At 46.4% G+C, this 17,101-nt stretch overlaps 6 protein-coding genes and 1 long non-coding RNA gene across 10 annotated transcripts; 3 read left to right on the top strand and 4 right to left on the bottom strand.

Annotated features, from left to right (window-relative positions):
• Positions 1–287: 287 nt before the first annotated feature.
• LOC6621850 (GTP-binding protein Rheb homolog) lies at positions 288–1,824 on the bottom strand. The gene is made up of 5 exons (XM_002045888.2): positions 1,512–1,824; positions 1,312–1,383; positions 1,001–1,208; positions 812–941; positions 288–755 (listed from the first exon to the last, which is right to left on the bottom strand). The coding sequence occupies exons 1-5, from the start codon at positions 1,558–1,560 to the stop codon at positions 666–668; spliced, it is 549 nt and encodes a 182-aa protein (XP_002045924.2). The 5' UTR covers positions 1,561–1,824; the 3' UTR covers positions 288–665.
• A 342-nt stretch (positions 1,825–2,166) lies between these two features.
• On the top strand, positions 2,167–3,284 carry LOC6613967 (RNA-binding protein 42). Its single transcript, XM_032722394.1, has one exon. It carries the CDS (start codon positions 2,264–2,266, stop codon positions 3,170–3,172), a length of 909 nt encoding a protein of 302 aa, XP_032578285.1. The 5' UTR covers positions 2,167–2,263; the 3' UTR covers positions 3,173–3,284.
• On the bottom strand, positions 3,267–5,909 carry LOC6613966 (phospholipid phosphatase 5). 3 transcript variants are annotated; one of them, XM_032722392.1, is made up of 4 exons: positions 5,772–5,909; positions 4,404–4,714; positions 3,917–4,335; positions 3,267–3,853 (listed from the first exon to the last, which is right to left on the bottom strand). In XM_032722392.1, the coding sequence occupies exons 2-4, from the start codon at positions 4,658–4,660 to the stop codon at positions 3,453–3,455; spliced, it is 1,077 nt and encodes a 358-aa protein (XP_032578283.1). In that variant the 5' UTR covers positions 4,661–4,714; positions 5,772–5,909; the 3' UTR covers positions 3,267–3,452. The 3 variants fall into 3 exon arrangements, with proteins under 3 accessions (XP_032578283.1, XP_002038430.1, XP_032578284.1); XM_002038394.2 differs by lacking the exon at positions 5,772–5,909 and adding an exon at positions 5,344–5,648; XM_032722393.1 differs by lacking the exon at positions 5,772–5,909 and adding an exon at positions 4,841–4,910.
• Positions 5,910–5,949: 40 nt separating this feature from the next.
• On the top strand, positions 5,950–6,801 carry LOC6613965. Its single transcript, XM_002038393.2, has 2 exons — positions 5,950–6,390; positions 6,456–6,801. The coding sequence occupies exons 1-2, from the start codon at positions 6,071–6,073 to the stop codon at positions 6,601–6,603; spliced, it is 468 nt and encodes a 155-aa protein (XP_002038429.1). The 5' UTR covers positions 5,950–6,070; the 3' UTR covers positions 6,604–6,801.
• Positions 6,802–7,149: 348 nt separating this feature from the next.
• Positions 7,150–13,189, top strand: LOC6613962 (phosphatidylinositol 4-kinase type 2-alpha). Of its 2 annotated transcripts, XM_032720971.1 has the most exons (9): positions 7,150–7,256; positions 7,423–7,826; positions 7,897–8,521; positions 10,624–10,742; positions 10,993–11,123; positions 11,235–11,430; positions 11,490–12,310; positions 12,374–12,442; positions 12,504–13,189. In XM_032720971.1, exons 2-9 carry the CDS (start codon positions 7,662–7,664, stop codon positions 12,505–12,507), a joined length of 2,130 nt encoding a protein of 709 aa, XP_032576862.1. In that variant the 5' UTR covers positions 7,150–7,256; positions 7,423–7,661; the 3' UTR covers positions 12,508–13,189. The 2 variants fall into 2 exon arrangements, with proteins under 2 accessions (XP_032576862.1, XP_002038426.2); XM_002038390.2 differs by lacking the exons at positions 7,150–7,256; positions 7,423–7,826; positions 7,897–8,521 and adding an exon at positions 8,558–10,022.
• On the bottom strand, positions 12,724–15,797 carry LOC116801438 (DNA cross-link repair protein SNM1). The gene is made up of 3 exons (XM_032720970.1): positions 14,649–15,797; positions 14,137–14,590; positions 12,724–14,077 (listed from the first exon to the last, which is right to left on the bottom strand). Exons 1-3 carry the CDS (start codon positions 15,728–15,730, stop codon positions 13,307–13,309), a joined length of 2,307 nt encoding a protein of 768 aa, XP_032576861.1. The 5' UTR covers positions 15,731–15,797; the 3' UTR covers positions 12,724–13,306.
• Positions 15,798–16,328: 531 nt separating this feature from the next.
• LOC116801612 lies at positions 16,329–17,011 on the bottom strand. The gene is made up of 2 exons (XR_004362123.1): positions 16,654–17,011; positions 16,329–16,597 (listed from the first exon to the last, which is right to left on the bottom strand). It is a non-coding gene; the product is annotated as an uncharacterized LOC116801612 (long non-coding RNA).
• Positions 17,012–17,101: the final 90 nt, after the last annotated feature.

Raw genomic sequence — 17,101 nt, 5'->3', positions numbered from 1 at the left:
ATAATATAATAAGTTTTTGAAATTACTCTTATTAAGAACCATACCTCGATCCTCCCAATTGTTTTCTTCACTGAACCTTGGCTACAGTATTCACAACAGTTGGAAATCTATGGAAATCATGACAGTATCGGTCCTATTTAATCAGTTATAAAGACGAAATTAAGTAAATGCAGCACTTTGGAATTGCAATTGGCAGCTTTTTTCGCCGCACTTGTAACTTTTGTAAATCGACCTCTATTTATATTTTTCACACTCAAAAATTTTGACCATAAAAACACAATCTTGAATAGTATTTTGAAAAATTATATTTAAATTGAAACTAAAGGTTTGCAGAATTTGTATATGAAATTTGTAACTGAATTGTTGTTGTGAAAAAAACGTACTAACTTAAACCTGTTGTGTTGCGCTAAACGCGAACCACAAAACCTGCTGGGCAGCGTTAGCGGACGCATTCAGTTCGCTTGATATTGGTTACTTGTTGTGTGGTCTTACAACTATTAGGTCTATTAGGTTTTTAGATTTTCCTGCTGCGCACAAGGGGTACGGCCCGCCCCGCCATGCACGCTGGCCCAACTGTGTAGATAAGAGATAATCGATTTTCGTATTGCCATAGCGATTTGCCGTATTCCCAACAGTTCGGCCGTAGTTTTAGCTTCCCAGCCGCCCTACGATACAAGACAACTGCTCTTCTCCTGGGGATTGCCGTTCTCGTTTTCAATGAGGATCAGTAGCTGATGGAATATATCTCCCACGGACTGCGAAGGAAGTGGATTAGTTGCATTCAGCTAGTGTGATTGGTCTTGGTACTTGCTTCGTTCTGTTTGGCGGACGTTTCCAGAAATGCAGCTCGCCAGGACTCGGCAAGCTTCTTGCCTTCCTCCGTGGAAACGGTTCGTTCCTGGTGCAGATCGATCTTGTTGCCGACCAACACCACAGGTACACTGAAAGACAAAAAAGGTTAGCATAGCTCTCAAGCGTAACCCACGGGGAAGAAGCCTACTATTTCTTGCCCATCACATCGAGCAGCTTTTCGTATATGATCTTCACCACCTCAAAGGACTTTTGGCTGGTTATCGAGTACACCAGGACGTAGCCGTGGTAATCCATGCTGTACTGCACCGGGAATATGCTGTACTCGTCCTGGCCCGCCGTGTCGATGAGCTTGACGATGTAGTCTTGCGACTTTACACGCTCGATCTTCGTGAAGGCTGCGAATGGGAATTACCGATCATTACGCATTGCTACTGCTATCGAAGCGTGGAGTCATCCTGGCTTCGAAGAAATCCGCACGGAATGGGATGTGGCACTTACTGTTCTCGATGGTGGGGTCATAGGAGTCCACGAACTGGCCCTCCACGAACTGTATGCATAACGACGATTTGCCTGCGGGCGAAGCGTAATTATTATGGTCAATTGTTCATAGTTGTTGCTGTTGTCGAAATACTACGCAATTACCAGTGCCAGCAGCAATAACAGCTGTGCTTCTGGCGGAATTTCCTGGGAAAACTCACCCACTGATCGGTAGCCCATCATGGCTATGTGGCGCTCCTTGGTTGGCATTTTCCTGGGGCCCAGTGCTCTCAAATAAATGGAGAAATGTATTGGTTTTGTGATTTTCCACACTTTTTTGTTGTTGCTGTCGCCCCTCAACTTTTGTGCGCTTGTGTGGGTATACCTGTGCTGTTTCGTTAACTGTGTATGTGTGTGGAATATTGCTTCTGCGTTTATTTTGCTTGCTGAGGATACTTTCTATCACAGCTAGAGCTTTTCCTATGATTTGAATTCAAGTATTATTTATCAGATCGTCTAAAAGAAAACAGTAATTCTGAAGTTTAGTCAGTGCTGGTGTCGGCGACGCCGAAATACCAATTCTAGTCTACTAACATAAGGCATTTGCCAGCTAATGCGAAGCCGTCACACTGCACTATCGTCTACTATTTTAACGGTCAACACTTGAACGCTGAAATTATCAAGGCCCGTTCGGAAAGGTGCTTATCGTAATCAAATGTAATAAGTCGAAGTTATTTTCTTATTTTCATATTTATTAAATATTATTATTTCCTTAAAATAACTGTTTTATTTGTAATATAATTGCAAATAGAGCCTGATTCTGCGGCCATGTCTAAACAGGCCTTTGAAATAAAAATAGTGTAATCGATTGGGAACGAAATCGATATTTGTTTAGTACTCCGAGTTTTCTGCAGCATTTTTGCGTGAAAAGTTGTTTTGGTTTGATTTTTTAAAAGAGCCAAACCAACTTAAAATGGGTACAAAGCGTCGCAACATCGAGGATGAGCTCTCACGCTTCGAGGCGGAGATCTCGAAGCCTCCCGCCCGCAATCTCTTCGTGCCCAACCAGGTGCGCCCGATCATAGCCGCCAATACGTACCACAACTCGCAGCACAAGCTGCAGCATCACCAGGGCAATGGAGGATCGCGTCTGACCGTACCCCCGCCGCCGATGCCGCCTCCACCCACCTTTATGTCCACCTTCGTGCCTACGGGCAGTGGAGGTGGCTCTTCCAAGGCGATGTCTGCCACTCCCGTAGTCCTGAGCAGCGCCCCCAAACTGTATCAGTGCCGGCAGTCTGTGCACGTGCCCACCGTGGCCGCCGCGCCCTCCATCGACATCAACGCCGTCTCTTTTGACGTAACGCAGAAGCTGAAGAAGCTCAAGGCGGAAAAGTCTGGACCCAATCCCATTGCAGAGGAGGCCATTAAGGCAGCGCGCGCATCATCGGCGCTCCAATCCTTCCAGACAACGGAGCGGAAGAAGAAGGACCGCAAGACGGTGCGTATCGCTGGCGGCACCGTGTGGGAGGATACTTCGCTGGCTGACTGGCCCGACGATGACTTCCGCATTTTTTGTGGTGACTTGGGAAACGACGTCAACGATGAGGTTTTGACACGGACCTTCAACAAGTTCCCCTCGTTCCAGCGGGCCCGTGTGGTGCGGGACAAGCGCACGGGCAAGAGCAAGGGATTTGGCTTCGTGAGCTTCAGAGAACCGGCCGACTTTATACGGGCCATGAAGGAGATGGACGGTCGCTATGTGGGCAGCCGGCCTATCAAGCTGCGCAAGAGCACGTGGCGACAACGCAGTCTCGACGTAGTTAAGAAAAAGGAGCGCGAAAAACAGGTGCTGCTGCAGGCGTTCAATTCCATGACCTGAATCTGAGTGTGCATATCGTGTCCTTTAGGCTAGTTTCGGTCACTTTGATGTAGCAAATTAGATTTGGATGTTGCTGCCAAAGATGAGCAATAAATTTACGTTTAGCAATTGACGCGCTTAGTTTTATTGGAGAAACTACTAACAAACCCTACCCTACTACCAAACCCTAATACGAGGTAAGCCAGCAGCACATTTGTAAATCGGAAATTCAGCGATGTCTGGATATGCTTAAAAAACTTAAACGGGAAAGCAACACTAACAGTAATATTACGTAAAGCTTTTAGTACCATTTGGACTCCTCCTTGCCAACGAGGAGGGGTCTCCGCACCGCATCTCCGCCACCACGACTGCCATTGTCGTCCTTTCCTGACAGTCGCTTGTACTGGCTTCCCTCTCTGCTGGGCCACCTGACCAATGGTATGCCGGCATTAGGGCTGAAGATGGAGGGATAGTATTGTGTGTAGCTTATATAGCCTGCAAGTAGGCCAATCAGCCCGCCGATGGTCACATCCTGCCAGTGGTGGTGGTAGTCGCAGGTGCGACTTACTGCAACCAGCAGTGCGATGAACAGAGGTATCACTGCAATGCAGAGCCGCCAGGTGTGGCCGCGTCCCCGGCTATCGAAAGCGTGCAGCTTGGAGCCAATGTAATAGGCAATGAAACTGAAACTCGCAAAGGCGACTAGAAAAGGCATACTTAAATGGTTAGCGGGCATTGAGAACTGGATTCCAACATTCAACTTACACGACGAGTGACCGCTGGGGAAGCTCTTGCGGCCTTCGTTTATGTCGCCCGGAAGCCCTGTGCAATTGAAATCCAGGATGGAGGTGTCCAAGCCACTTGACGTTGTGTTAAGTACCATCACGCCATCAGGAAAGCAGCGGTAAAAGAAGTCGGGCCTGGGCCGCCCCACTGTTATCTTCAGTACGCTCGTCGGGATGCCGTTCATGCACAGGGCCAGTGTCCAGGCCCAGCTGGCGGCTCTAAAGTCCCGCTTGTCTCTTGTGTACCAGTAGAAGGCGATAGTGACCAGAAAGGGTGCCACTATCACCCAGAAAAGCAGCTCCCCGCCCCTGACGATGTCCGGTCGCCTTGGGTTCTTGTATAGCCACAGCTCTTCCTCGTGAATTTCCCGCTTAAAAGCTGTCATCGTCTCCAGCTTGCTGTAGAGATGAGTCATGTATCAGTGATGGACTTTGTCAGCATTTGGAATGTAGCACGAAACACTCACATGAAGGTAATGACGAGGAGAACGCGAAGAACAACATCTACGGCATCGCTGAACCTCGTATTGGAGTTTCCTGTACTGGGACTTCGTTCCTCTCGCTTTTCTGGCTGAGCGGCGCTGCTGTCCGCGTTCATAGCAAGTTCATTGCGCCACATTTCGTCGTCGTTGGTCCTGGTCCTCGATCCTGTGTGCCCGACGTCCTCTGCGGAACTCTCGCTGAGGGTTCGCCTCGATTCTTGACCTTCCTTGCTCGCAGTCATTTCGTTAGTCCGATGGGAATATTCGGTTGTCAGCTTAGGCCTGCTGCTTGTCGCCTAAATAATTGAAGAGATAAGCAAACGACGAGTCATTACTTATGTATGTATAAAGTGCATTACTACTTCAGGTGTGGGATAGTTCGAAAAGAAGGTCTATCTAACTTTGTTATTTCATATATGTACCTATCAGTCGCGGATTGGGAAGTCTATTAATGGAAAAGCTGAGGCTTTTAGAGAGTATACCGGAATAGGCAGGCAAAACCCCCTTACTGAAGCGGTGGCACGGGCACGGTGTGAAACCTACGATTTTCGCGATTAGATACAAATACTGAAAAAAATTAGGCCCCATACGAGAGGTACAAATTGAGATAAAAATGTTCCAAATAATTTTTGCGATTGTGCCAGCATTCGCTCACACTAAAACTAAAATGTTGATAAATATTTTTATAGGTAAGCAGGTTCTTAGAACTAATCATAGCATTCGCTTTTCTTTCAGTGCACACTTGGCCACGCTTTTCGTCAATGTTTGTCATCAAACGCGGTTACGTATGCCCAGATACGAATGGATGTATGTGCATATGTATAGTATAGTACGCGGCTATATAGTATAGGATGCCGATGCCATATGCACACGATGGATTTAACAAGCCAGGCGTCATAAACACTATTAGCTAGCTGACGCGCACCTGCTCCTTGGCTGTGCCGCCGATATTGCCGTTGCGGTCGATTGGATTTTCGCGGCGGCGACTTCGTAGGTCCGCCGTACAACTATCGGGCATTATCACCCGATCCGATGCGATCTCCTGGGATTTGGGTATATTAAAGTTGACTTTGGAACTGTTTGCACTTGGGGCATCCACTTGTTGCTGGTCTGGTGGCGTTAATCTCGACGTGGTTTCAACTTGACTGCTTCCCGATTGCTAATGCTGCCGAATGCTAATGGCAGGGCTTTTTAAAAACTTTCTCTAATCTCGCGACAGCATCGTAAAACAAACTGCGAAGCCAGCCCCTTCACCTCACCCCTCTCCGAAAACTAATGCGCAAGAAAACAACAACAGCTGTTTGCCCTTTTCGTTAGTCGGATTCCCCGAGAGTGTGCAGCTTGACCGTTTACCTGTTAATTGGGCATGACCGTGTTTGTGGCGGCAGTAATTACAATTCATTGCGTAAAACACGTATGCACGCGGAAAAAGCAAACATTTTTCAGCCGTTTCTTTTCGTTCTGATTCAATTCGGTCGGTTGTTAGTTTGCAAATCAGAATAGGGCTGGCGATAACATTTGTTATCGACGGTAGTGCCAACTCGGCGCATATCAGCGATAAGTCAGGGCTGTTGGTGCAATCATATGATTGAAAAATCTCCGTCGGACCGAAATAATAATAATAAATAAATAAAGTTATTACTCAGCACGCAATGAGCATTCGAAACTGCGAAAAGGAGGCCGCGGGCCAGCTACTGGATGACTTGTACCTGGACATGTTCCACCTCGTCGAGGAGCACACCCAGTGTCGGATAAATTTGGAGCGATGCAACGCCAGTGGAGCGATTCTCCTGGCTCGCACTAGATTTCAGCATGGAGGCAGCCAGTCCGTGTCCACGGCCCAGATTCCCACGGAGAACAGTGCCGAGTTCAACGCCCTCTGCCGGGTCGTGGACTCCACGGATGGCGTCTGCATCGAGCGACTTTCGGTTGACAAGTCCAAGGGCTTCGTGGAGCCCCTGCACTGGTTCTCGTGAGCACTGATAACGCCTGTGTGTATGTGGGTCACTCTGATAACTGATTTACTCCTCTTCCCAGGGTACTGCCACCGATGAGCTTGCGTAATGCTGTGACCAAGTTCAAGGACTGCATAGAGCTGGTCGCCGAGAGCACTAATCTGCAGCGGCAGCTGGGAAAAGCGCTGGATTGGATCACAAAGCTGCGAAGGAGTGCCCTGCTTAGCTAGATACTTATTGCGTACGCACCATCCATAAAATGTTAAGAATAAAGTAGATTTGAAAACATTATGGAAACAGCACTTACTGACACTCGATGAAGAAGAGATTTTAGGAATTATTGTTGATCTATCTTAAACGTCAATTTCATAATTATCTGACGTATGATCCCACCTTGTTTTAAAATACATATAAATAACACCCAGAAATGCCTTTTTAGTATCAACATTATTAAAATGGACTAAAGTGGAGCTAAGAATGTTTCCTTTTTTCTTATCACAAAATAAGAAATCAATAGTTCTACTTTCCCAATTTTTTCTAACCTTTCTGGCATTTAAGAGTTATTTAGAAAATTCATAAAATATAGAACTTAGAGAACAAAACTTACTTTCAAGCATAGTCTTGTAAGCTATCCTTTAATTGATAAATCAATGCCGAATTCTTTCTATTTTATCATGATATTTTAGTACGCCCCAATTTTAAATATTTCCGCTCAGCGCTCTCAAGTGCGAGGCTGCCACTCGGCGAGTGCAGAACCAGCAAGTGGGCAGCCCCGCGAATTCTACTCGTCAGCTGTTTGGTTTGTCAACCATTTTTCGCTTCGTGTTCTTGGCGAAAATTAAATCGAACGCGTAATTCACTTGTTACATTTGAGGAGTGCATGGTGAGTCCCAATTTCGAAGGTGTTTGAGATCCTTCGCGTCCCAAGATCCGTTTCTAAAATACAACTGCGACAGAAGCTGGGGTTCTAAGCCAAAAATCGATAATTGCCAAAACGAAATAGAAGCATAAAATTGAAGCAATTAACCAGTAATGTAATCAACTTGCAGCCCGAATAATATAAGCATATTGTGCGGGAATATGCGAGCGGAGGAAGAGCGGAGCAGCAGATAACAGATAGCCAAGCGACGCCCAAAAAGTCAGCGATAGAAGCGCAAGAAGAAGCTGCAGCACAGCGCGGGCCTTTGTTGTTGCGTCTGCTGCGGATCCGGGGCAACGGCACCTCCCACTCCTTCAGCACACCCTGCCGACCCACGCCCAATCACCCACGTGCCTGACACCTGCGAACATGAGCGGCTCTCGGGATCAGGCGGATCCCCCGCTGCTCCAGCTCGAGGACGAGGTGGATCTCATCGGGGACTTTGCCAAGGACCAACCTCCGCCCAGAAGCCAACTGTCGCCGCTTCTAAATGGCTTCGAGTCGACTAGCAACCAGTTGACAACCAAAGTTGAGGTGAGTGAGTGCACTCCGTTCTCAACCTCACCTTCTGTAATATGGCCATTTGAACTGACTTTTTCCTTAGATCAACACCGTTGGCATGGGCAAACGCAAGACTAGGAGAAGAGGCAGAAAGGGTCGGGAACCCATGCTACTGTCGGTGGACGACGAGGATGACGAGGAAGAGGCGCAAGAGGAGAGGAACCACACCAACGGGCTGCCGGCAGGCGAGGAGAGTGCCGGCGGCGATGCTGTTCAGAAACCGCAACTGGATAACTTGGTCATGCTTCACGACGAACAGACCGACGACGAAGATGGCGAGGAGGCTGTGCTGCTGAAGAGAAGCTCAAACCCGCGCAGCCAGAGACTCAAAGGTCGCGCCGAGGAGAGCATCGACAGCAGCAGCAAACAGCCACCGATCATTAGTCACATCGCACCCGCGAAGGTAGCCACATCTGCATCGACATCTCCGCTGAAAACCACTTCGCACACTGCCCTCGCCCGTCATCCGCATGACGAGGCCGACGACATCTGCCTGGTGCCAGAAATCGACTTCGAGGGCATGTCCACGGACGCCGGCAGCGACAACCGGGAGTCACAGCCGCTCCTGGGGGGAGGCAGTGCCAGTCACGGAAGTCGCATCAGCGAGCTGTTGGGCGGACTAGGACGCGGGCACGATCATGTGGAGTTTGTGTCGAACACATTTGGCGGTGAGTGCGCAGCGGCCCAATGAAGTCGTACAAGTCGCATTACGTTCCTACCACACCCAGACCACATTGCTCCCTTGTTTGCTTTGGACCTTTACTCATGATGTGCTTATCACTTCTACGGCCACATATGGTGGTTCTATCTCAACAAGCAGCGCAAGCTTAAAACAGATTATTTATGGCCTCGATGCTATTCATTCAACTTCATCTAATATATTTTATACGGGGAGGATCTGTAGCTGGAAACTAGCTCTTTCGCATCTCTAAAATACTTGAATATAAACTAAACGTGAATATAAACTAGACAAAATGTCCGTCCAAACGAACACAAGTGACTCATAAATAGAAGAACCCTAAAAGCATATGATACGGACGAGATTCCTAGCTGCTATACGTTTTAAATTCTAAGTCAACAAAAGCACCCTGGTCAACCCAAGCATTTCCGTCCGCTTAAAAGATTATTTACATGGGATTTCATAAAAACTAATACAAAGTGCTTTTGTTTTCCCTTGCTAAGATAAAAGATACTTATGTATATGATTCAATACAGCAATAAGAATAACAACATTTCAATTGGTTAGTCCGTAAATTACAAAAGTGCTTACTCAAATATTATTCAATTGATAGTTGTGCAGGGAATTAAGCTCCCTTTTATAGATATATGTAGAGTGTTGTGGGAGTGATATACACTGCCAAATGAGTACTCATCTCCATCTCGGTGACCTTTGTGACTCAGGTGATTCGCTCAGCTCTGCTGCCTTTGAACATGATGAGTAATACCCTCCGATTTGTTTTCGTTGCATTTCGAAATGGCTTCCGAAAGCGATTTATAATTTGTCTGTTCTTTTTGCAATCGATTTAGTCAGTGCTGAATATCACTAGATAGATGGCCATATTTCGCTCGTCCTTTCTCTGTTAATTCTATAGTCATAGCCCCACATTTCAAAGTATTTTTTACAATTGTATGATTTTTACAAGTATTGGTTTTTCTCGAAATTGAGCACAAAATTGTGTGTTGTAAATCTTGGTGTACTTGGATGTCGCCGTGGTCGGGTTGGAAGTCAGTTGGGAAGCATCTAAAGAACTTCGAGGAAGGCTCTTCAAAAATGGAACTTGTTCCTTTGGCAACTGTCGCCAATTGGACATAGCCCCATGCCGAAAACCAACATAAAGTCGTTTCTTAGCCAGGTGCCGTTGCCGAACGCTATAGCAGCCAAGTACGAAGAGCCAGGCGAACCAAGAGACGATGAGCAGCCCACGACTAGCAAGGATGCGCTGGAGAGCAGCTCCTCGGTGCCCTCCGCCTCCGCCGACTACGCCTGCATCTGTTGCGAACACAAGTGCCCGCGGGAGAAGGACTTTCTTGAGACGCAGTCGGACAAGGAGGGCGATCCGCCCTTTCTGGTGAACTCACCGTCGATGGCGCGTGACTCCAAAGACACAGTAACCGTTCAAATCGCGGCTCCGCGCTGCAATTGTGCCAACTGCCCGCTGAGGAACCTCTGTAAGTGGTGGCAAGGGGTTGGCCCTTATCGAAACGCTTTGGCTATGCTAATTGTGACCTGGTTCTCCTTTATCAACTGCCAGCCGACTCGAAACCTCTTGACTGCCGGCGCACTTAATTTACCAGTGCCTCCATGTCGCGCTTGTCGAGCAGCAGTCGCGAAAACTTCATACCGCAAGTGTTCACCATTTGCCAGGACTTGCAGGGCGATTTCAATGACAACTTTGATTTCATAGGTAGCGTCGAGAGGATTGGGGTAGTCTACAGTACCATGCCATTCCTTGATATAAAGTAAAGTCTAGTGTGGTTTCTTCAACTTCATCGCAGTCTTATAAGCGTTTTCGTGCATGTTTTCTGTAATTATTTTTATCCAACAGCTGGCACGTCATTTCAGTTTTAATCGCGTCTCTGTTGGTGTGTTAATAAATAAAACCATAATTCTATAGCAAATTCGTTAAATTTGAATGAGTGACGAACAACAGTCCAGTTATTTACCCGCCGCTTGAGGAATGCGAATCTTTGTTCTGCGCACAAACTTCTTTAGTAATTTTAAGCCCTAGTGCTAATGCCTATTTTTAATTATAATCTTTGAATCTTACAGATGACCCGCTTTTCTCGGAGATCGTGGCGAAGGCGGAGGGGGCCATCGAGAATGGTGTGCTGCCCGAGCGCATTTACCAGGGTAGCAGTGGTTCCTACTTCGTCAAGGATGCCTCCCATGTAAGTAGGGAATCGGGGCGGCGATCTTCTAGCCGTGCTTGCGCATAAGGTGAAAGTTAGGTCGTCCAGTTCTGGGCCTAACTTCGTCGATTTTTTACTTTTCCGCGCATAGATAAATAAGATCAGGTAATCGGGGAAGTACTGCAACTATAAGGCTTTTGCAAAACTTTTGGTTTTTTCCTGAAACAATTTCAAAATATTGTAGTGGATTACCCGTATTATTTATGACATTTCTTATGCTTTCCCCCAGCAATGCCTGGCCGTATTTAAGCCAAAGGACGAGGAACCCTATGGCAGACTGAATCCGAAGTGGACGAAATGGATGCATAAGCTGTGCTGCCCGTGTTGTTTTGGCCGAGCTTGCTTGATTCCCAATCAGGGGTAAGATAATACAAATTGTCACCATTCATCAAAATCCAATGGAGTAACTTATTTCATTTATTGATATAAATGTGTAAAACAAATTTTTAAAATGGTTTTCATATTTCTTAGGTACCTCTCCGAATCAGGAGCCAGCTTGGTTGATCGAAAACTCAATCTAAATGTGGTTCCAAAGACGCGAGTGGTCAGATTGGTGGCCGAGAGCTTTAACTACGCCCGCATTGATCGACAGAAGGCCAAGCTGAAGAAGCGCATCAAGGAGCACTATCCGTCGGCTCACTTCAACCGAATGAGCCTTCCTCTAAAGGTGAACTCTACTCGAAAAGCAAACCGATTGGGTATTAACCAAGTTAAAATTCCTTGCAGACTGGCTCCTTTCAGCTCTTCGTGGAGGGCTACAAGGATGCGGACTACTGGCTGCGACGCTTTGACAGCGAACCCTTGCCGCCTTCAGTAGCTAAGTCGTTTCAACTGCAGTTCGAGCGCCTCGTCGTCCTCGATTATATCATACGCAACACGGACCGTGGCAACGACAACTGGCTGATTAAGTACGTGGCCCCTAAGATCACGACCCAGGTGGGAGGCACTGGCGGCAGAACTATGCACGGAGTTGTGACACCCAAATTGCCCAATGCGTTGGGGGCTTCAAAAATCGTTGATCTAAATGAGCCGCCGCAGGCTAGCCCGAAACCGACGGCAGATGGTCGCCCTTCAAACCACATGGGGGGTGGAGCAGCCACCAATGCACAGCAGGATAGCAGCAGTCTGACCAGCAGCGAAGATGAGCCCTCGTCGAGATCCCCCCCTACGTCGGAACCCGATTGGAATGTGGTGAACTCGGCCTTCATTCGGATCGCTGCCATCGACAATGGCCTCGCTTTTCCCTTTAAGCATCCGGACTCTTGGCGAGCTTATCCCTACCATTGGGCCTGGCTGCCACAGGCGAAAATTCCGTTTAGCGAGGAAATCAAGGAGCAGGTGTTGCCGCAGTTATCAGATATGAATTTTGTAGAGGAAATCTGCACGGAGTTGTTGTACCTCTTCCAGCAGGATCGCGGCTTTGACAAGCGTCTCTTCGAGCGCCAGATGTCGGTGATGCGGGGCCAGATTCTAAATCTCACCCAGGCACTGAGGGATGGCAAGTCGCCGGTGCAACTGGTCCAGATGCCAGCGGTGATTGTCGAGCGGTAAGTATTATATTCGCATGACTCTGGATTATAGGAGGCCAATAATGTTTCCTAATATTTCAGATCAAGCGGCAGTCGTTTCTTTTCTTTTACGCAGCGCTTCCAAAATAAGAGCCCTTTCTTCTCTTGGTGGTAAGTTGCCGATTCATTTGTACTTCGTCGCATTGTCTTACTATCATCTGTTCATTTTAAGCTAAATGACCATGGAGCAGCCCCAGCCGACCCCACCAAAAATCAAATCGAGCAGCCGGTTACTACCGACTCATCTTTTTCATCATGAATATGCGCTTAGTTGTTGTTTAGTATATTTCCAAATCGTAAACGGCTGCTATCACGGAGCACGGAGCCTAGAAATGTATTTTGTTGTATATGTATGTTAGTTTCTCTCGCCAAAAAACTCAAATGTCATATTCTACTTGTATAACTAATTACTTTTATTACTAGTTTATGGGATGACTTATGGTTATATATTTAGGAAATATCTTATGTTTGTCAAGTGCTTATATAGTCAATTGTTTTCGCATAAAGTATGAGGAAATCAGAAGGAGATCCTTTCAAAGCACTCGGCTCAAGTGGTTTACACATTTCTTTATTATTTAAATGAAATCATAAAGCATATAGGTGAAAAATACAAAGCTCATTTACATTCGTTAGCACTTGAGTTAAGGACGCCCATTGTTATTAGGATTAGCACATATTTAATGGTTTCCTTCTCCAAACTAAAACTTAATTTATTTCATTATGTACGGTTCGCATCTAAATAGTGTGGGAATATATATATATCAACCAAAATACATATGTAAAGTATTTAAAATTGTATGTAAAGGGCAAGCCTTATATAAAAGAAATTAATACATTATTATAACAGTTGAACAGAAACTAAAGCTCTTTTCGAACATAAGTACGTATATACCTTATTATTTAATAACAAAATATCTTAAAACTACTAGCAGCCGTACTTAAATCCTAAGGACTTTTTTATCCGAAATTTAATCACTATAGGAGCCAATCGTCTGATGCATCGGATGTCAGTCTACTAACCACGACTGCCTGGTCTTTCTGGACACCAATAACATTGCAATCCGTACTTGGAAATGTATCCTCCGTTGGGACACAAGGTACTAGGACGGCGGCAGGTGCGATAGTTTCGTTTTTAATGTCTATTTCAACATATGGAATTTTGGATTCCATCGCATTGAGTTGAGCACCTATTTCAGAATTCGGTGACGTGTCCGATGCCAGGGGCTCGTTTTTAACTGGTATCTCGGAATCATTTTGAAAACCCTCTTCCGAAGTGCCGGATATAATAGTTACATGATTCGTTGGCACCACGGATTCCCGGTCATCGTCTTTCCTATCTTCACTCCCTTTGGAACCATTCTCATCCACGGGGCTCAAGAACATTTCAATATCTGAACTGAATTTTGCAAAAGCGCGTTTCGGCGTAGCTAGGAAAGTGGATATCGATGGCTGAAACCCAGTACTCAGCATAGATGCCCGACCTTCGTACTTGTACCACCGTATGGGCACCTCTCCAGTGACAAAGAGATCGCGGCCCACGGGAACGGTGCTTATGACTCGCTTTGGCTTGAGGAAGCGTACGAAGCGCTCCAACTCCTTGTAGCTGGAGTGTTCCGAGTACTCAATGCCGATCGTGCTAATTCGCTTGCCGTACGAAGGCTTGGAGTTCTTTTCCCATCCACTGGGCCTTATGCCCAGCAACATGTCATATTGGTCCTCGAATTCAGTAAAGTAATCGACCAGGTTCTGAAACAAAATAATATTCTTAGCTAAAAAAATGGATATATTTTATATATATATTTTACCGGATAGCTGATTTTCCCCATTGCAATGACGTGCAAGTTGGCTCCGCGGCGATCTTCTGTTAGCACGGAGTCTAGATCCGGCCAATTCAGGCATCTTACTGCGTTGCTGCGATTGCTTTCTGTCCACACCTTCATGGTAAACTCCTTCGCTAAGGCCAACCATATCTTCTCCTTTCCTATCACGTAGGAGCCGCAGACGATAAGGATTCGTTTGGCTGCATTTTTCTCTAAGAAGGCGCGCACCAGTTCCACGGCTCGGTCAACGCTCTCGCTTTGGTGGCAGAAGTCGTAGTTTTTGTTCATATACGTTGTATCCAGATAGAGCAGATCGATGTTTGAATGGTTCCAGAAGATTGGTAGGGATTCCATGTCCGCGCTAGCTCGGAAATCCCCGGTGTGCAGTATGCATTCGCCAGAGCTCAGTTTGAAGAAGAACATGAGTGCTCCAGGACAGCTGAAAGGTAAGAAATAGCAGTTTGGTAAGCTACCAAAAGAATAGCGACTGCACTTACTGGTTAGCTTCTAAGGCGGTTACTTGGACGCCATCTACGTCCAGGGTCTGGTCCACATCAATCTCGTGAATGTGCGTTTCATCGAGTTTGATAAACGTTCGCACCAGGCGCGCGGTAGTAGGACTCACGTAGAGGGGATGGCAGAACTTTTTAGTCAGGCCGATGTAGTGATCCGCATGAAAGTGGGTGAGAAAGTAATGTGTGACTCCCTCTATTTCCCCAAACTGAAAACCGTCGACGCAGAAGGATGTACCCTCCACGACTTTATAGGGCGGACAAGGCTTTGGTTTTCTTTGTTTGCGTCCAGTTCCTTTTGTAGAGTGTTTGGCTAGCGGTCTTTCCTTAGTGATTGTAGCCGTCGATGACCGAGAAGAGTTATTCGCTGGGGATTTGTTGGGACCCGGGGAGATTTCCAGTATGTCTAGGCTGGGACCTGTTTGGGGATCGCTTAGCTGGGCTTGTGACATGGAAGTCTCTGGACTTCTAAGCTTGGTTGCTTGGACAGCGCTGCTGCTTTTACAGGGAGAGGCTACCACGGAAGGCTTTCTTTTTATGGTCTGCTCGTCCTCGGAGCACAGGTCAATTACGTCCACTTCGGAGAGGCTAGCGTTTTCCTTGCCTTTCGCACGGCGACTAGGCTGCACTCGCTTCTCTGACGGCTTTGCATCCAGCTTGTCCGTGGATGCGGAGGAGGTGGTTGTAGACTCCTCGAAGAGGCGCTTGCGTCCCCTGGAAGATCCCTTCCGCTTGTCCAACGGAGGATCCAACTTCTTGCAGGAGGAACTGGGCACCATGCTGACTTTGTAGTTCTTGACGGCACTTGTAAAAAAGCTGTCGATGCGCATTTGTCCTGGCAGCGGAGTCTTCTTGCTGGAACGCTTGAACGCAGTGCTGGCTATGATTGGACATGCTTCCGTCTTTGGCCGGACCTTTTTTGTCGTGGAAGCGGCACGAGTTCTTCCCGCTCTTTTCTTGTCCGGCGTTCTGTTCCCGGTAGTGGGCGGTGGGTCCGGTTCATTTAGTCTTACTGTGGCCTGCAGATCCGCAATGGCCCTTATCTTTATTTTCCCTACATTGGACATCTTGTTTACATATTAAAAATAGGGCCAGGATCGCACGGTTCGATTGCCCGATAGCCAGAGAAACCGCTGTTATCATATCGACAAACGATACAGCACAAGGTCATACTAAAATTCAAGCGCTTAATTTAAATTGCCTGCAATATAGAGAGTCTTTTTAACGATTTTCTAAGTGCACTAAGTACTATTCGTCTACCAAGTACTGTAGAATGAGCGTAATATCGATAAAAATTTACGATTTTCGTGTTGTTAGAGGGTGTCCTCTAATCTGATTTTACACGCACATTTGTTGCATTTGGAGTCGAGTACCTTATCGATAGGTAAAGCGATAATTTTGTGTGGCGGCCCTCTTTGGGAATCCGGCCGTGGCGGATCTGGCCGTTTGAATTATTCCGGTTCGCTTGGGATTACTCTTAAATGGCCTGGATTTTGTCCAATGTTTTGTCCCAAGTCGGGAAAGGATTAGGAATATGGCAGGGACCATGATTAAATGGAATTCGTAGCTCAATCGCAGCCATACCGACGAGCCAGCAGGACACAGCCAAGGCAATTTGAAATTATATATCTCTGTTTGAAAATTATAAACAGTGAGTTCAAAAGATTAGTTTCATGTAAAGGTATTTATTTTATCACAATTTTCCCTGGAAGGCCGGAAAGTAAATATTTCGTGGAACCAGTTTGTCTCGCCGTTAAAATTCATCAATATTTTGGGAACTTAGTCGTCGTCGCAGAATAAGCTGAGCGCAGGTAGGGCCACGTTTTTCGGATTAGGAGTCTCCAGGGCAACCTCCCTTGACTCCCGTAGATTCCTTGGACAGTCCGAAGGCGTCGACTGCTACAATTGTTTTCAACGGCCGTCAACCACTGGTGCTAGCATATATTATTCAATTGAATTATAAAATAGTAAATTATTGTGTAAAGCTTACCTAAATTTCTCACTCAATCCGGAGTCAATCGCGAGTCCGAATTATCGTCGTAGTGGCGTTCAACTTTGGTTCGCGAAAAGCTAGCCTGACAGGTGAAACAATACACACCTACGTTTAGTTTGCACGTCACTGCTGATCCCTTGGAGCTCCTCAGGATAAGGTGACCCTACGCATGTGAATACGTCAATAGTAGTGCCTTCTCAATAAACAACGCCAATTGCAGGACAAGTTTCCGCGGTGATTTGTAGCCCTTAAAGGATTCTAAAACTAGTTGCTTTGACCATTTCAAAAGCAGTTGCAACAATCGATATTATATATATTCAACAGATATTATTTGAATATTAATTCAACAGAGGAGTTAAACATATTAGATGCAAATATACGAAAAAACACTCAGTTGATGTCTGAGTACTGCTTGAATGTATCGACTGCTTGCCAGTGTTATCGT

Source organism: Drosophila sechellia, chromosome 3R (assembly GCF_004382195.2).
Source record: "Drosophila sechellia strain sech25 chromosome 3R, ASM438219v1, whole genome shotgun sequence".
NCBI classification, from domain to species: domain Eukaryota; kingdom Metazoa; phylum Arthropoda; class Insecta; order Diptera; family Drosophilidae; genus Drosophila; species Drosophila sechellia.
The sequence above is the reverse complement of the archived record's forward strand: the minus strand, read 5'-3'. Positions and strand labels throughout refer to the sequence as shown.

What these genes read in the sequence shown, in the direction of transcription:
- LOC6613966 (XM_002038394.2), bottom strand. Translation starts at nt 5,436, where the DNA reads ATGCCCGATAGTTGTACGGCGGACCTACGAAGTCGCCGCCGCGAAAAT. An exon ending in CTCCTCGTCATTACCTTCAT is followed by an intron (nt 4,336 to 4,403) that starts GTGAGTGTTTCG and finishes TCATCTCTACAG; the next exon opens with CAAGCTGGAGACGATGACAG. An exon ending in CCCCAGCGGTCACTCGTCGT is followed by an intron (nt 3,854 to 3,916) that starts GTAAGTTGAATG and finishes TGCCTTTTCTAG; the next exon opens with TCGCCTTTGCGAGTTTCAGT.
- LOC6613967 (XM_032722394.1), top strand. Translation starts at nt 2,264, where the DNA reads ATGGGTACAAAGCGTCGCAACATCGAGGATGAGCTCTCACGCTTCGAG.
- LOC116801438 (XM_032720970.1), bottom strand. Translation starts at nt 15,730, where the DNA reads ATGTCCAATGTAGGGAAAATAAAGATAAGGGCCATTGCGGATCTGCAG. An exon ending in ACCGCCTTAGAAGCTAACCA is followed by an intron (nt 14,591 to 14,648) that starts GTAAGTGCAGTC and finishes CTTACCTTTCAG; the next exon opens with CTGTCCTGGAGCACTCATGT. An exon ending in TGGGGAAAATCAGCTATCCG is followed by an intron (nt 14,078 to 14,136) that starts GTAAAATATATA and finishes ATTTTGTTTCAG; the next exon opens with AACCTGGTCGATTACTTTAC.
- LOC6613965 (XM_002038393.2), top strand. Translation starts at nt 6,071, where the DNA reads ATGAGCATTCGAAACTGCGAAAAGGAGGCCGCGGGCCAGCTACTGGAT. An exon ending in GAGCCCCTGCACTGGTTCTC is followed by an intron (nt 6,391 to 6,455) that starts GTGAGCACTGAT and finishes TCCTCTTCCCAG; the next exon opens with GGTACTGCCACCGATGAGCT.
- LOC6621850 (XM_002045888.2), bottom strand. Translation starts at nt 1,560, where the DNA reads ATGCCAACCAAGGAGCGCCACATAGCCATGATGGGCTACCGATCAGTG. An exon ending in GATGGGCTACCGATCAGTGG is followed by an intron (nt 1,384 to 1,511) that starts GTGAGTTTTCCC and finishes CTTCGCCCGCAG; the next exon opens with GCAAATCGTCGTTATGCATA. An exon ending in CGTCCGCCAAACAGAACGAA is followed by an intron (nt 756 to 811) that starts GCAAGTACCAAG and finishes CTTCCTTCGCAG; the next exon opens with TCCGTGGGAGATATATTCCA.
- LOC6613962 (XM_032720971.1), top strand. Translation starts at nt 7,662, where the DNA reads ATGAGCGGCTCTCGGGATCAGGCGGATCCCCCGCTGCTCCAGCTCGAG. An exon ending in TGTGTCGAACACATTTGGCG is followed by an intron (nt 8,522 to 10,623) that starts GTGAGTGCGCAG and finishes TGAATCTTACAG; the next exon opens with ATGACCCGCTTTTCTCGGAG. An exon ending in TGCTTGATTCCCAATCAGGG is followed by an intron (nt 11,124 to 11,234) that starts GTAAGATAATAC and finishes CATATTTCTTAG; the next exon opens with GTACCTCTCCGAATCAGGAG.